Source organism: Papio anubis, chromosome 7, assembly GCF_008728515.1.
Source record: "Papio anubis isolate 15944 chromosome 7, Panubis1.0, whole genome shotgun sequence".
Taxonomy (NCBI): domain Eukaryota; kingdom Metazoa; phylum Chordata; class Mammalia; order Primates; family Cercopithecidae; genus Papio; species Papio anubis.
Window position 1 is genome coordinate 74,690,867 of NC_044982.1, and position 17,358 is coordinate 74,708,224.

The 17,358-nt window shown below is 37.0% G+C and overlaps 1 protein-coding gene across 20 annotated transcripts in view; it reads right to left on the reverse strand.

Annotated features, from left to right (window-relative positions):
• NUBPL (nucleotide binding protein like) overlaps nt 1–17,358 on the reverse strand; it is a 445,280-nt gene that overhangs the window by 188,215 nt on the left and 239,707 nt on the right. For 16 of the 20 annotated variants that reach the window (XR_004184955.1, XR_004184956.1, XR_001904710.3 and 13 more), the window contains 2 exons: nt 6,683–6,803; nt 3,056–3,138 (listed from right to left, as the gene is read on the reverse strand). Coding sequence is in view for 11 of the 20 variants with exons in the window: in XM_017961088.3 (XP_017816577.1) it covers nt 3,056–3,138; nt 6,683–6,803 (204 nt within the window). In the remaining 9 variants the exon portion in view is untranslated. Of the gene's footprint in view, nt 1–2,673; nt 2,738–3,055; nt 3,139–6,682; nt 6,804–17,358 lie in introns of all 20 variants that reach the window. The other 4 variants (XR_004184957.1, XR_002523293.2, XR_002523291.2 and 1 more) reach the window with 1 other exon arrangement.

Sequence of the window (17,358 nt, forward strand, 5' to 3'; positions counted from 1 at the left end):
TCAGGAGTTTGACACCAGCCTGGGCAACATGGTGAAACCCCATCTCTACCAAAAACGCAAAGAATTAGCTGGACATGGTGGTGTGCACCTGTAGTTCCCAGCTACTTGGGAGGATGAGGTGGGAGGATTGCTTGAGCCTAAAAGGAGAGGCTACAGTGAGCCAAGATTGCACCACTGCACTCCAACCTGGGTGATAGAACAAGATCCTGTCTCCAAAAAAAAAAAAAAGTATCAGTCTAAAGTGAATAACTAACAAGATTATAGGTTTTGCCCCATTAACTTCTGCAGAAGTTTTACCATGTTGGCAAACAAACACTTCCTTCATTCTTTAAATGAAGACATGCAGGCAGAATAGTTGTTAAGGTTCTATGAATACAACAGAATCTGGTGAGAGCGTTGTGACTAGTTTCTAAGAGCACATTTCCATTTGAGTTCGCGGGGGAAAGGGAAGGAGGCTTTTAGGAGGCAAGATTCATCATAAGACTAACCAGAGAATTCTGATCCTAGGCCTCAGTCACAGCTTCTTAATGTCTAGGAGTTAATGTCTTTGATGTTGAAGCTGGGAATTCTCTCATGATTCAAATTCTGCTACCCTGATTTTTTTTTTTTTTTTGACAGAGTTTTGCTCTTTTTGGCCAGGCTGGAGTGCAATGGCATGACCTCGGCTCACTGCAACCTCCGCCTCCCAGGTTCAAGTGATTTTCCTGCCTTAGTCTTCCAAGTAGCTGGGATTAGAGGTGCATGCCACCACGTCCAGTTAATTTTTGTATTTTTAGTACAGACAGTGTTTCACCATGTTGGCCAGTCTGGTCTCAAACTCCTGACCTCGTGATCCGCCCACCTTAGCCTCCCAAAGTGCTGGGATTACAGGGATGAGCCACTGCGCCGGGCCTACCTTGATTTTTAAATAACATCAAAGAGTGATATTTACTTGATACCATGTCAAGGACACTAAGTGGACTCAGCTCTTCAACAAAGGGAAGAGGAGAGACATTTAGTGTCATGACATCTTATACAGGCAGTTTCAGAAGATTCAGTTGTATTCTACTTGGCATTTTTCAAGGTACACATTATTATTTCGTTTATTCTTCCCCATCTTCCTCATTATGAGGACCTTCAAAGAGGTTAGAAAACTTGCTTTAGGTCACACATAGAAAGTGGCAAACTTGGTACCCATGATGACTCAGATTTAGTGCTTTTCCTTCCATGCAGAGATCTCCTTTGAGAATCTAACAAAGCTATTTAGAGTATTAAATTCTATTATCTTTGGATGGTTGCTATATGTTCTCCGTTATATTACATTCCTGTAACTTCAATGAAATGTTTCTTACTACTGGAGGATTTCAAAGAAAAAATAATGAACAGGTGAAAAAAATAATAAAAATCTAAACTCTTAATTGAAATACACTGGCAAGTAATTATTCTTATTCACTAGCAATCACTGTGAAATGTCTTTAAATAGTCTGTTCTCAGGAGGCATTTAAAAGTGTGTAATTAAAACAAAAAACCCTCAATTTTCATAGAACTTTTTCAAATACTGCATAAAGTACAGCTATGGTAGTTGGGATTGGCAGACTTTAATTACAAAGATGATAAAGGATTATGGTTTTTTGCTTATCTAAAAAATTGCTAAGAAAGACTGAAAAGGAAATTTAACAGTTAATACCTAAAAGGCAGAGAAGAGAAAAACAATGGTAACTGTTAGACTGTATTTACTCAGAGATCATATCGCCAGCAAAACAATCACTATACCATAGCTGCTGACCCTTAAGAAAAGGAAAGGATCTCTAAACGCAGGAAACAGATCACTCAAAATGAATATACTCTACTTATCCAAGATTCCTGTTCATTTACTCTTACTTTACAGCTCTAACCAAACTTGGTTCTTTTATTTTCCAATTCACAGAAGATTAAAGGAAGCAAACTAGAATATAAAGAGCAGTAGATATGTTTAGAAAAAATACCAGTACTATAAAGCTATACCCATTAGTTAAGAAAAAGAAAAACAAAAGAAAAACTATTAGAAGATTGATTGGGGCTGTTCAACAAAGGAACAACATCCAAACCGATGTACCAGATGATGAATCAGTTTCCAAGTTAAATAGCAAGTGTTATTTAGGAAAGAAAAAATATGTATGATTCATTTTATTTCTATTTTTAAAAAGATTAAAATATTATATGCTTAAAGATTTTATGTAGCAGTAATTTTGAAAATCTATCAACTATATCTCCAATGATGTTGGCTAATGAAACACTACTAGTCTTTTCACCTCACCTTCCCAGTTATATTTATTAAAATAAATGCAATGAAAATTTCATCTCTAGGCTGGGCATGGTGGCTCATGCCTATAATCTCAGGACTTCGGGAGGCCAAGATGGGAGAATAACTTGAGTCCAGGAGTTCGAGACCAACCTGGGCAACATAGTGAGACCCTGTCTCCACAAAAAAACCAAAAAATTTTAAAAAATTAGCAGGGCATGGTGCTGTGCACCTGTGGTCCTAGCTACTCGGGAGGGGGTGGCTGAGATGGGAAGATTGCTTGAGCATGGGAAGTCAAGGCTGCAGTGAGCTGGGATTGCACAACTGTACTCCAGCCTGGGTGACAGAGCAAAACCCTGTCTGGAACAAAAGGAAAGAAAAAAAATTCCACCTCTAATTGTTTACACCATTACCTTATATCCAATTCAATACTTTCTTGCATTAGGCTTCCTTCTCCAATCAGTTGAACTTCTAATACTGAAATATAATAAACTTGGGCAGTTAGATATTGCTAGCCAGCAATATAAGAATTTTACAAACTGTAATGTTCATGCTTTTCATGAGAAAACTGGTTGGGTGGTGATTCTCTGTAGGTAAACTTGTTCAGCTGGTAATTTAGAGCCAGCACTAGAAGCTTACTGTACATAATAGTATCTTAAAGATGCTTTGGACAAGTTAAATAATCCTTGTTTAAATATATATGCACTATGAATATATAGGCTTAATCTTCCCAACTTTCTATATTTCAAAAAGTATATAAAAAGAAATAAAAATATATCCAAAAATGGAACTTACCTCATCACTTTCAGGCTGTGAAAACACAATTGGCTGGCCTGTATCTGAAGCTTCCCTTATATTAAGGTGTAAGGGAATGTCTCCTAAAAGAGCCCAGCAGACATCCATTAGAACCAGAAAAGTTTATATAGGCATTTTGAATCTCACTATTTGAACTATGGAAAGAAACAAAATCTGAACTAAATTGATTCAAATTGACTATCTTCTAATTGCTAAATCTCTGAAAAAGAAATTCCAAATGGGAATTACAAACAAAATACTCTACTTTAGAGTAGTACAGTGATTGTATTTGTTTATATAGAAAAGCTCTGTGGCACCCCATCACGGGATGAGGCCCCCGATTTATTCTTTGCTGGAAGTCTCCAAGCAAGCAATGGCTTGGAAGACATTTGCAAATGATTTTTCCCATCAATATCTGTTATAGACACATCATGTCACATAATAAGAGGAAACTGAAGAGCAAAATATGGGGAGACAAAGTAGTCCAAAAAAAATACAACAAAATAACCTTCCTGATGTTGGCAAATGGAGTGAGCTCAAAGAACTGGTCAAAAGTAGGCCAGACCTGTTATCTCAACTATCTGTCTCTTTATCAGACAGAATTATTTTTCTCTTATTATCTACTAGCCTATGTAGCACCATATATAACCTGTGAGCTTGGTGAGATCTCAGCAAGTATATGACAAGAACCTTCAAAATACAGACTGAGGTGGGAGAGGTGTGTTTTCTTGAGGACATATTACTATCAGGCAGGGGAATTTAAGAGCTGACCTGAATTCTGACCCCTCATCCAATATACTCTTTCCAGCACACCATCACAAACGAAGTCTATCAAGACTGAGATTTAAAGTGCAGTGAGTGGGGTCTTAAGTGGAAAAGTTGACTTGCCTTGGTACTTAGCGTTCTCAGAACCACTCCAAATCCACGCAAAGGTTATTAAAACATACGTGTATGTGGTGTTTTATTCAAATAAGTCATTTAGCACCATGTCAGGCAATTTAAATAATGCAAAAGAAGTATGTTATAAAAATATTACAATATATACTATGAAGTACATGGAAAAGGAAATGTTATTTCATGCTCCTCTTGTCAAATGTTGTGATCTTAAACTATAAGTCTTTCCTCAATATCCAATGGCCAAATGACAAATACATGATATTTCAGTAGCCATTTAAGGATTAGCTTTTCATTAAATTTGATTCCTATTCTCTAGATCAACTTCGGACTGTAGGAAACTGTCACAGGAGCAGGCAGAAAAAAATGTTATAGAAAATGCTTAGAAATGAAATTTTTTCCTCTCAATTTATGAACTGTCATTCTAGTAAAGAATCATGAATGATTTCTTTTCTACTGCATAAATGGAAGGTAAAAGAGTAAAACATTCTCCTTTATATAGCCATCTATTGACATCATTTCTGCTCTCCAGATACTCACAATCCTACCTACAGACACAGAAGATTAGACCAAGAAGGGGAAAAGTCTTGTTAAAAACAGGTGGCATAGTAAGAATGGTAACGGGCTAATGGTTGTATCTAGACAGGGATTTTTAAAAAGTAAAAGTGAGTGAGGAGCAGTCTGAGCCTGAGAAGTATCTTTGAGGTGCCAAGTCTGAAAGAAATGAGGGAACATTTCAGACATATAATAGGTTAAAGGGTTTTCTGTGAGATGGTCTGAGACCTTAACTAATATGCATAAACTATCCCTGTAGGTAAATATAGATAAAGTTCTGAAGAGCTATCGTGCCAAATAATCATTTAAAACACAACCCACTGAATTAAGAGTCTGCCAGGGAGTCAGTAAAGGACAAATAAGGGTTCCCAGGAGGTTCAACTGGCCAAGAGGCCATAGCTGTGAAAGCTTTCTCCCTGATTTCAGTTCCTCATTCCCAACTCCAGCCTCTTCATAATTGAAGCCCTGCTCCATTTCATGGGAGACACCATGGGACCCATGAATACATTAAAAGGAGGGGATGTGCCCTAACGAGGAACTCTAAATGATTTTTCCCTAACACTGTCCGACATAGCAGTCTAGGGCACCATCCAATTTTTGTGATTAGTAATCAGTGTTTCTGACACATTTTTAGGGTAATTGTACATTTGTGAGCTGTTGGTTAAAATGTAACTTTCATACATACCATTGTTTCTCAATGAAATGTTTCAAATTCTAAATAACTGACTTAGGAAACTGTTCAGCTCATTTGTAAGTTAGGAAATTATAATGTTGTCAGTATAATTCAATAATGCCATTATAATTACACATTTACTTTATTATATAAGTGAATGTCAATCTGTTATTATGCAGATTTGGAAAATTGAACTTTCTGGGTTAAATGAAAAACAGTTGCAGAATATAATTAGTGGCTATAATTATAGCAATGTATCAAAATATATCATCAGTATTCACCTGGTATTGTAGTGGCTGCTATAGTGCAAATGCATAACAATAATATATTTAATATCAACTTTTAGAAATTTAATTATAACAGAGAATGTTTTGAAATTCCTTGATCTCTAGGGATCTTAATTTTTAACTACCTAAGTCTAATAATTCACTCTATGCCTTCCTTATTCAGCATCTAACATCTGCCTTTGGTAAGAACAGAAACTCATTTACAATTAGAATATCAAAACATGTTTTCTAAAAAGTCTGTTAAGTTGCCTGTGGATTTTTGGAACATCATCTTTTATCAAAAGCCTGTGTTTTGCTTATTTAACACATGATTTTAGTTCTCCTCATAGCACTAATGAACTCCAGTTCAGTGCCATGAACGGTGCGTACAATGTAAATTTCAGGTGCCATATTTTATAGACATATCAAACACATTAAATATTATAGAAAACACTAAATACTGTCATTCTAAAGCAGAAAGACGAACAAATACAGAATTAATCAGGAAGGCATTTTTATATATGTACTAAGAACGAACACTTCTAGAGGTTTTTACAACATACAGAACAGATATTTTAATGTATACCTGTTTATACTGAGAGATGTACAACCAACTTAGCAAACACATTGGTGACCATCATTTAAAATATGGCTTCAAACTACAGTACTTAGACCACAAAACTCTCTTCTCAAATTTAAATTATAAACAATTTTTATTTAAAATAGAAATTATTATCATACTTGCCAGAACAAACTTATTCAAAAAAGCCAAAGAAAGGGTAACACATATAGAACTATGCTATATTAATTTAAAACACAAAGCCAAAAGCAAATCATCATTTTCTGAGACACTTTTTTTTTTTTTTTTTTTTGAGACAGAGTCTCACTCTGTCGCCCAGGCTGGAGTGCAGTAGCACGATCTCGGCTCACTGCAAGCTCCGGCCCCGGTTCACACCTATTCTCCTGCCTCAGCCTCCCGACTGGCTGGGACTACAGGCCCGCCACCACCGCTAATTTTTTTGTATTTTAGTAGAGACGTGGTTTCACTCCCTCAGTAGCTGTGTGATGGTCTCCTATCTCCCCGCACTGGATCCGGCTTCTGCCTCCCCGCCTCCCAAAGTGCAGGGATTACAGGTGTGAGCCTCTGCGCCCGGCCTCTGAGACACTCTTAATCCTCAAGCCTCATCCCCACTTTCCCTTCTGCCACTTCTTCTGCAAAAGAACATCCCACAGTCTTACCTAGAACTTCAAGACCAAGGGTCTGTGCTAGTTTCCTTGCACCATCAGCACCAAAAATATGAGTTTTGTGTTTACATTTTGGACACTGGAAAACACTCATGTTTTGGACAAGGCCAAGGACCTAGAATAAAAACACACTGAAATCAAAATAAAATTAAACCAAATATTAATACATTACTTCAACAATTTTTACTGAGTGCCTACTGAGTTCTAGTGACACTCATCAGTGTTATCACAATGATGAATAAACTATGGCCTCTGCTGTGAAGGAACTCATGAGCTAGTAAGAGAGCAAGACATATAGAATTACCTTTGATATCATAATAAATGCTAAAAAGAGATGTATAAACAGGAACCAAAAATTCTGCCTAGAAAGAAGAGGAATCTTTGAGTTTCCCACAGACAACTGTTTCTTCAGGTTGTGGGGTGACAAGGAGGTGAGGCCTACAGCAGGAATTCTAGACAGAGGAAGACAACAAGCCAAGGGAGCAAAATAAAACTATGCGGCCTATTTGAGCTGCAACCCAGTGGGTGGTCAAGGCAGAAGATGGTTTGGGAAGGAAGGCTAGGGCCACATGGGAAGCTGCTGAATACCATCCATGTATTTGAGGCATTCCTCTTCAGACAACAGGAAACCACTAAAGGTTTTTAAAGCTGAAAAGATGGTATCAAAGAGGTAGTTATACAATGACATTTTTGTTTTAGAAATTTATCTTTGATGACAATTTAGAGAAAAACAAGAGGGGAGGAACAGAGGAAAACAAATACCTAAGAGGTTAACTTTGGACGAAGTCTCATAGTAAATCTAAAATATACGAAGTGTTTGTTATATGCCAGGTGCTGGGATAAGTATTTTAAATGTACTATCTTATTTACTCCTCACAAGAACTTCATGAGATGGTTATTTTATTTTTTGTTTTGTTTCATTTGTTTATTTTTCAGATGGGAGTTTTGCTCTTGTTGCCCAGGCTGGAGTGCAATGGCGCGATCTCGGCTCACCACAACCTCCACCTCCCAGGTTCGTGATTCTCCTGTTGAGAAGCTGGGATTACAGGCATGTGCCACCATGCCTGGCTTATTTTATATTTTTTAGTAGCGACGGGGTTTCTTCATGTTGGTCAGGCTGGTTTCAAACTCCCGACCTCAGGTGATCTGCCCACCTCAGCCTCCCAAAGTGCTGGGGTTAGAGGAGTGAGCCACCATGCCCAGCGGAGATGGTTATTTTATCATTCCCATTCTATAGTTGAGAAAACTGACAGTGCTAACAAAAGAGTAAAACTCAGCTCTTATCAGAATGTTATTGTTTGAAACAAAATTAAGTTTCACAGAAAAGGTCATTCTCTTTCTAAGTTGCCCTAGCTTCTGCTACAAAATAGATACAGCTAACCCTTGAACAACATGAGTTTGAACTGAGGGGGGTCCACTTATATGTGAATTTTTTTTGAACCAACCACAGATAAAATATATAGTATTTGCAGGCTACAAAACCCAAGTACCGGAATGGCTGATGTCCTAGAAGCAACTGTGGGACTTGAGTATGCATGAATTTTGGAATATGCAGTGGCGGGGGGAGGGTGGTTCTGGAACCAATCCCCCACATATGTTGAGGGAAAATGATACTTAAGAAACATTTTTATTCAACAATACTGTTGAATAAATAGACAGGCTCTGCAAATATAATCCTTACTCGTGTTCCTTTTAATCCCACTCTCTTATTGATGAGAAGCAGTAGCTCTCTTCTAGAATAAAAATGAAGAACACTACTTTCAAAGGCTTAGAGATTACAATGTCTGTATGAGTTCTACCATAAGGTTATGACTGTAGGTTATTAGAACATTTGCATTATAAATGAAGAACAGTACTGACAATCCACAATGAAACATATAGGTAAGAAAGTGAAAAAAAAATGTTATTCCTTCTGAAGAGAGAGACAGAAACGACTAAAGTTGCCCCCAATACTTATATATGAAGACAAATAGTGAAAAGACATACATCTATAGGAAAGCATTTCCAAGCATCTAATATATGCCCTTTTGCTGATGCACACTATCACAAAAAACAAATCACACTTTGTTTTGGGAATTCAGTACTATCTCCAGAAAGCTAGAGAGAAACATAGCTTAATATCACACAGCTTGTTTATTAACTATGCCTATATAATACACTCATTGCTTGGGCAGTTTTACTGCCATTTTTGTTAAATGTGATATATCCCCTGACTCTGTGGCTCTCACTTTAAACATAAAATCATCACTCAAAAAATGAGAAAGGGAAAAACACCTAAAGAAAGTGAAAATCTATGTGAGGGTATATTTCAATTCAGAGAGAACAGGAAAAACATTCTGACTTTGGACTCTCTTAGACTCCCTAAGACATAGAGGCATAGAACAAGCATGTATTTGCAGTTTGTGTGATTTACATCTTCTTACCAAATCATTCTCTATGGACTGTATAAATATCTCAGATATGTTCTCTATAGACTACACAAATGTCACAGACCTGGCCAGGCACGGTGGCTCACGCTTGTAAACCCAGCATTTTGGGAGGCCGAGGCGGGTGGATCATGAGGTCAGGAGATCAAGACCATCCTGGCTAACACGGTGAAACCCTATCTCTACCAAAATACAAAAAATTAGCCGGGCATGGTGGTGGGTGCCTGTAGTCCCAGCTACTCCTAAGGCAGGGGAATGGTGTGAACCCGGGAAGCGGAGGTCGCAGTGAGCTGAGATTGTGCCACCACACTCCAGCCTGGGTGACAGAGCGAAGCTCCATCTCAAAAACAAACAAACAAACAAACAAATAAAAGGTCACAGACCTAAAATATAAAACCATAACCAAACTCAACATTTAACAAGCTCTTAATATATGCCAGTAACTGGGCTAAACACAAGGAATAGCATACAGTGGTGAGCAAAACAGACTTGATTCTTACCCCTTGGAGCTTGTACTCTAATTGGAGAAATTGACTGAACAAAGAGTAGTGTAAAAATACACTTACAAAATGGAATGGCTTCTCTGGAAGCAAAGTATAGGGTATTATGAGAGTGTAGAGCAGAGAGGATTTGATGTGCTCTGGGAGTCAGAGAGGGCTTCCTGGAAGAAATATTTGATCTTAAAGCTACAGAGTGATGAGGCAAAAACAAGGAGAAAAGGAAGAAAAACATTCAAGACAGAAGTAGGGAGCACATGTCTCCCTTCAAGGAACTGAATGGCCAGTCGGAGGCCTCTGAGGTGTGGTGTGAGTGGAGTGAGTTGAAGCTGGAAAGGTGGTGCTTGTAGGCTATATTAAGGTGTCTGAGTTATATAATGAGTGCCAAAGAATCCATTATAGAGTTTTAAGCAAGAGAGGCCACTATGCCTGTAGTTGTAGTAGACTCATTACTCAACTGCAGTGTTTTAAAAACACAAAATAATGGAAGAAGCTGAATGGACTTCTCTTTGTGTGTTTATATTCTTAGACAAACACAAATCCTGGGCTGTGTTTTCCAAAACTGATCGTGGGAGAGGTGACCACTTTTAACGCTGTCTAAAATATGTCCATTTCTCTGCCTGGGCACAAGGTTAGGACTTTTCTTCCCTGAAATTAGGAACGCGTAACTTGTTTTGGCCAATGAAATGTGTGCAGAAGTGCCATGTGTCACATCTAGGCCAAAGCCTTAAGTGTTAATTCCCCATTCTTTTTCCTTCTGTCCAGATGACCAGCAAGCCTCTAGCTGGTGGATGCTGTGTCAGTCTGGGTGCCAGAGTGTTGAACAGTTCAGAGAACAATACAATACAGAGGAGTGTTGAAGCCAAACCACAATGGATATGGAGAATCAGACAATAAACATGTGTTGTTTTAAGCCACTGAAATTTGAGAGTTGATAACACACACAACCTAGCCCATCTTGGCTGATACAGAGGTGTAGAAAGAAAATATTAGAATTTCTATTTCTATTTTATGATTTCCTTTCATTTTCAATTTTGTGTTTTATAAAGAAAGTAACATTAATGTAGTAATATATGTATATCACATATACAATATAAAACTTATTAATAAATATATTTAATACATATATTAGGTTATATATTAAAACATCATTTACTAATAAGGATGTATAATTGACAGTCTGGAGGTAGACTGGGCACAGTGGCTTATACCTGTAATTCCAGCACTTTGGGAGGCTGAGGCAGGAGGATCACTTGAGCCCAGGAGTTCAAGACCTGCCTGGGCAACATAGCAAGACCCTTTTCTACCACACACACAAAAAATCAGTCAGATGTAGTGGCGCACACCTGTGGTCCTAGTTACTCAGGAAGCTGAAGTGGGAGAACTGCTTCAGCCTGGGAGGTTGAGGCTGCAGTGAGCTCTGTGATTGTGCCACTGTACTCCAGCCTGGGTGAGAGCAAGGCCCCATTTCAGAAAAGAAAAAAAAAAAAGTTTGGAACTAAAGAACCCTTTATGTGTTTCAAAGTCAGAGGTTTTGACAACTAAGCTTGGCTCTATTACTGATAATACGTAACTTCTTCCAGTTAAAAGATAAATGTTCTAATACTGCTTCCTAGGACATCTTGAATAAATTAATTTCACTTAACTCTAGAATTCCCTCATCTTAAGAATGACCCACACATATACCACTTTACTTGATTTTACCAAAAAACTTGGTTGTGATAGAATAAGGAGAACAGAACAGGCGGGGCACGGTGGCTCATGAGGTCAGGAAATCGAGACCATCCTGGCTAACACAGTGAAACCCCGTCTCTACTAAAAATACAAAAAAAAAATTAGCTGGGCATGGTGGCAGGAGCCTGTAGTCCCAGCTACTCGGGAGGTTGAGGCAGGAGAATGGCATAAACCAGGGAGGTGGAGCTTGCAGTGAGCCGAGATCGTGCCACTGTACTCCTGCATGGGTGACAGAGTGAGACAGAGTGAGACTCCGTCTAAAAAAAAAAAGCCAGAACAGACCCATACATGAAAGTCTGTAAGTTACAATGGAGACAACATAGTACTAATGTAAATTGGATATCCATATATAAAATAATGAATCTTAACCTCCTACCTCACTCCATATACAAAAATTAATTACAGGGGGATTTTGAGCTAAATATGACAGGTAAATAATAATGCTTTTAGAAAAAAATAGGCAAATATACTAATGCTGCAGGTAGGCAGAGATTTTTCTAGCAGGACACAAGCATTAAACACAAATGAAAATATTTAAATTAAATTGGACTACATTAAAATTAAGAAATTAATCAAAAGATATGATTACAAGAGTGAAAGGGCAAGTTATAGAGTGGGAGATAGTATATACAATACACACACATGACAAAGGACTTTTACCCATAATGTATAAAGAACTCCTGCAAATCAATAAGGAAAAGTCAGATTAATACAATAAAGAAATGGGCAAGAGATTTAAGACATTCCACAAAAGAGGATATTCAAAGTACATTTATGTTTAAGATTATGTTAGAAAAGAAACATCAGCATGACTAAACCAAAAAAGAAAATGATATCAAATGTTTGTGAGAATGTGAAACAAGTAAGATTCATTGTTTCAAGTTGAGTGGAAATGGGTACTATCATTTTTAGAAACTATTTGGCAGTATCTATATAAACTGATACATGTTTATACTACAGCACAGCAATTCCACTTCCAGTTATGTACCAACAGACACATGAACAAAACATTCACTAAAAGACATGTACAACAATGTTCATAACGGCACTAATCATAATAATAAAAAATGGAAAACTACTTATGTTCATCAACAATAAAATGGACAAATTGTGATATATTCACACAATGGAATGCTACAATCAATGACAAGAAAAGAATGACAGCAACAATCAGCAATATAAGTGAATCTCGCAAACATAATTTTAAGCAAAATAAACCAGACGCACAAATGTATAACACTATATTATTCTGTTTGTAAAAATTTCACAAACCAGCAGAACTATAGTGTTATGATTTGGGTTCCATTTTGGGGTAGTGACTGGAAGGTGGCACAGGCAGGAGTTTTTGGGATGCTGACAATGTTCCATTTCTTAATTTGAAATTTTATGTTGTTTGACTGACATTTTCCCAATTCCTGTTCCCTAGCCCCTGGTAACCACCATTCTACTCTCTACCTCTATAATATAACTTTTTTAGATTCCACATATAAGTGAGCTCATTAAGTCTTTCTGTACCTGGCTTATTCTACTTCACATAATGTCCTCCAGGTTCATCCATGTTATTACAGGATTTCTTTCTTTTTTTTTTTTTGAGACGGAGTCTCGCTGTGTCACCCAGGCTGGAGTGCAGTGGCGTGATCTCGGCTCACTGCAAGCTCCGCCTCCTGGGTTCACACCATTCTCCTGCCTCAGCCTCCTGAGTAGCTGGGACTACAGGCACCCGCCACCGTGCCCGGTTAATTTTTTTTTGTATTTTTAGTAGAGACGGGGTTTCACTGTGTTAGCCAGGATGGTCTTGATCTCCTGACCTCGTGATCTGCCCACCTCGGCCTCCCAAAGAGCTGGGATTACAGGCGTAAGCCATCATGCCCGGCCTATTTCTTTCTTCGTAAAGGCCAAATAGTATTCCATTTACTGTGTCTCTGTGTGTGTGTATACACATTTTTAAAATCCATTCATCTGTTAATTGATTCCATATCTTGGCTATTGTGAATAGTGCTGCAATAAACATGGGAGTGCAGGTATCCCTTTGGTAGACTGATTTCAGTTCCTTCGGATATATTCCCAGCAGTGGGACTGTGGGATCATATGGTAGTTGTATAATTTTTTAAGGAACCTCCATACTATTTTCCTTAATGGCTGTATTAATTTATATTTCCACCAAAAGTGTGCAAGGGTTCCCTTTTCTCCACATCCTCACCAACACTTTTCTTTTGCTATTCTAACAGATATGAGGGAATAATAGCTATTCTAACAGGTATGAGGTGATATCTCATTGTGGTTTTGATTTGCATTTCCCTGATGATTAGTGATATTAGCATTTTTTCACATAGCTGTTGGCCATTTGTATGTCTTCTTTTGAGAAATGTCCACTCAGATCCTTCACCCATTTTAAAAATCAGGTTGTTTGTTTTCTGGCTATTGGGTTGAGTTCCTCATATATTTTGAATATTAGCTCCTTATGTTTGTTTTGCAAATATTTTCTCTCATTCTGTAAGTAGTCTCTTCACCTTGTTGACTATTTCCTTCACTGTTCAGAAGCTTTTTAGTTTGATGTAATCCCATTTGTCTCTTTTTTGCTATTTTGTCTATCCAGAAAAAATTATTGCCCACACCAATGTCATAGAGCTTCTCCTCTAGGTTTTCTTCTAATAGTTTTACAGTTTCAGGTCTTACATATAAGTCTTTACTTCATTTTGGGTTGATTTTTATATATGGTGTGAAATAAGGGTCTAATTTCATTCTTCTGCATGTGGACATCCAGTTGTCCTAACGCCATTTATTGAAGTGACTGTCCTTTCTTCATTGTGTGTTCTTGGCACCTCTGTCAAAAATCAATTGACTGTAAATATATAATTTCTGGGCACTCTATTGTTCTATTTCTGGGATACACACAATGGGTATGTTTATACTTTGTAAAAATTCATTGGGCTATAATTTGTGTTCTCTTATGTATGTATGTCACACCTTCAATGAAAAGTTTGCTTTTAAAAAAGGTGGTTACGAGAAGAATGGTAATAAAGCAATACGAACAAAAAACCGAAACAATGACATATTAGGTGTCTCGTGAACTTGGATATAAAAAGAACCATCTGTTTTTATATGGAAAATATTCTATAGAACCAAAAGAAGCAGTAAAATTAAGATGAGTTCCTTGGGAGGAATAATCTCCTATTATTCCTAATTAATACTCCAACAAGAGCCCTGAAATAAAGTCTAACTCCATAGAAGCTCTAAAATGGCGAGGCTATAGACCCACAATGCCCAATAGGGTATCCATTAGTCACATGTGGCTGGCTACTGAATACTTGAAATGTGGCTAGTCTGAATTAGGATGTGTTATAAGTATAAAATACACCCTGAGTATTGAAGACTTAGTACAAGTAAAAAAAAATGTAAAATATCTGAATAATTTTTAAAGTTTGCAAGTTATTTATTTTTAAGCTTCTCCATCAAAGTATGTCAGGAATACACAAAAAAAGTACTTAAGTTTATGGCAAAATGGATTCACCAAAATGTATGTCCATGTTACCAAGACCCTGCTAATAAACAAAATGTTGCCCACACCCCAGTAGTCTCCCTAGACATCCTCCAAACACTTTCCCAAAGGTATTCACTAACCCGCTTTCTAACACCATAAATTAATTTTGTGTGGTTTTGAATTTGATACTAATGGAATCATGCAATATATATTTTTGTGTCCAAGTGATTCATCCAGCTAAACTATGTACCTGTAATTTATTTTCATTGAGTCCTAAGATTTTATAATGACTATACCACAAATATCCATTCTCCTGTTGGGTCATTTGGGTTGTTTCCAGATTTGGGCTACTGTAAATAATGCTTCTATGAATGTTTTTGTACATGTCTCTCTCTCTCTCTCTCTCTTTTTTTTTTTTTTTGGCTGGGTATTAGGTTACATGTATTTAACTTAATACGTTAAAGAAGCTAAAGTTTCCAAATAAAGTTCTACCAATTTAAACTACCACCAGCAATGTATGAGAATTCCAGCCATTCCACAGCCTGGACCTTTGGTACCATCAGTCTTTTAAATTTTAGCAAGTATGATGAGTGTGTAGTAGACTCTCATTGTGCTGGCTTGTTCAACTGTCTACCTGTTTATAATGGGAACTAAATTACTTAGACTCTTGCTTACATGGTTTGTGGTTAAAGTTTGCCAAAAGTAAAGGGGCGGGAGATCTGGAAGGTGGAAATGAAGGCTTAGGCATTACACATTAATGGTTTTCTTTGTTCAGAGATGGTGAAAGGAAGATTCGGAGGTGCAGTTGCATTCCAGTTTGTCCTCATTCTTCTGGAGTCTGTGCTCAGCTATCTTTTCTACTATGGTTTTAATTTGTATTGCCAAAATTATTAATAAAGTTGACTATATATTTTACATTTTTTTGTCATTTGTATATCCTCTTCCATAAAGGCCTGTTCAGGTCTCTTGCCTATTTTTTCAATTGATTATATGTTTTCTTCCCCTTACTGAATTGTAAGAATTCCTAGTGTTTTTCAAATACAATTCCTTTTTGGTTGATCCTCAATAATTTTTATGTGGTTTTCATGTTGAAATGATAATATTTTGAATATACTGTGGTACATACATTATTAAAATTAACTTTATCTTTTTTTACTATTTAAAATGGAGAATGGCGTGAACCCGGGAGGCAGAGCTTGCAGTGAGCCGAGATCCGCGCCACTGCACTCCAGCCTGGGCAACAGCAAGATTCTGTCTCAAAAAAACAAAAACAAAAACAAAAACAAAAACAGAACTTTAAAATTACATTTGTGGTTCATATTTCTATGGTTTATATTTCCATTGGACAGTGCTGCTCTAGATAATTAAAGCCTGACTATAGAAGCTATTTTGGTAGTTATCCTACCTAATATTTTAAGGGTCTAAAGATGCACAAAAGTATTTTATCAGGTTCTGTGATTTAAAACGAATTTTTGTTTTTTTTTAAACAGGGTCTCACTCTGCTGCTCAGGCTGGAATGCAGTGGCATGATCATGGCTCACTGAAGCCTCAAACAAACTGCAACTCCTGGGCTCAGACGATCCTCCTGCCTCAGCCTCCTAAGTAGCTGAGACTACAGATGCATGCCAGCACACTCAGCTAATTTTTTATTTTTTGTAGAAACAAGGTCTTAGTATGTTGCCAAGGCTGGTCTTTAACTCCTGGCTTCAAGCAATCCTCCCACCTCAGCCTCTGCACCTGGCCTATTATGAATATTTTAAAAAATTGAACATAAATAAAACACTTTAAAAATATACAAGACAGATAAACTACCAAGTTTCTGTGCTTTTAATTGAAATTACATTAGCCAAATGTGATAATCCTCTTTTATGGTTATCTCATTCTGTGCAGAGCTCATACAACAGTTATATATATAACTCTGTGTATATCTCTCTCTGTATGCATATATAGACATATAGTTATATCTATATATAGATAGATATACATACATGTTATTTATATATTCTATCTTTGATTTATTAAAAAAGAGAAGACATCAGCCATTAATTAACATATGCAAACAGTGGCAAACAATTCTTTCAAAACATAGGGTTAGTTGGGGTTTCTAATTTAAAAGAAAGTCTTGGGAATTTAAAGTCTGGGGGAGAATTTAAAAGAGAAATTTTAAAAAGCTTAGAAACCACTGCTCAAGTTCACTTAACAGCAATCCTCCATAACCAAGGAGGTTTTGAATGGGGGCAACTAATGTAATAAGAACATGTAGAATATCCACATTACAGTTTTTTCATCAAAAATTCTTCTCTCTTAAATAGGAAAGAATTCAAGTCCATTATGATGCGTTCCCCTCCAAATAAGCCTTACATCTTATGAATACTTCATATACTGTTAAGCTGTTTGTATTTACTGTAGAGCTATTGTGTACATCCTTTAATAGCAGAAACATTAGAAAACAGATGCTTTGCTTACAGCCTAATTTACATAATACCACTGAGATACAGCTGTAAGCACGCTCAATCATTTTTTAATGTCTCA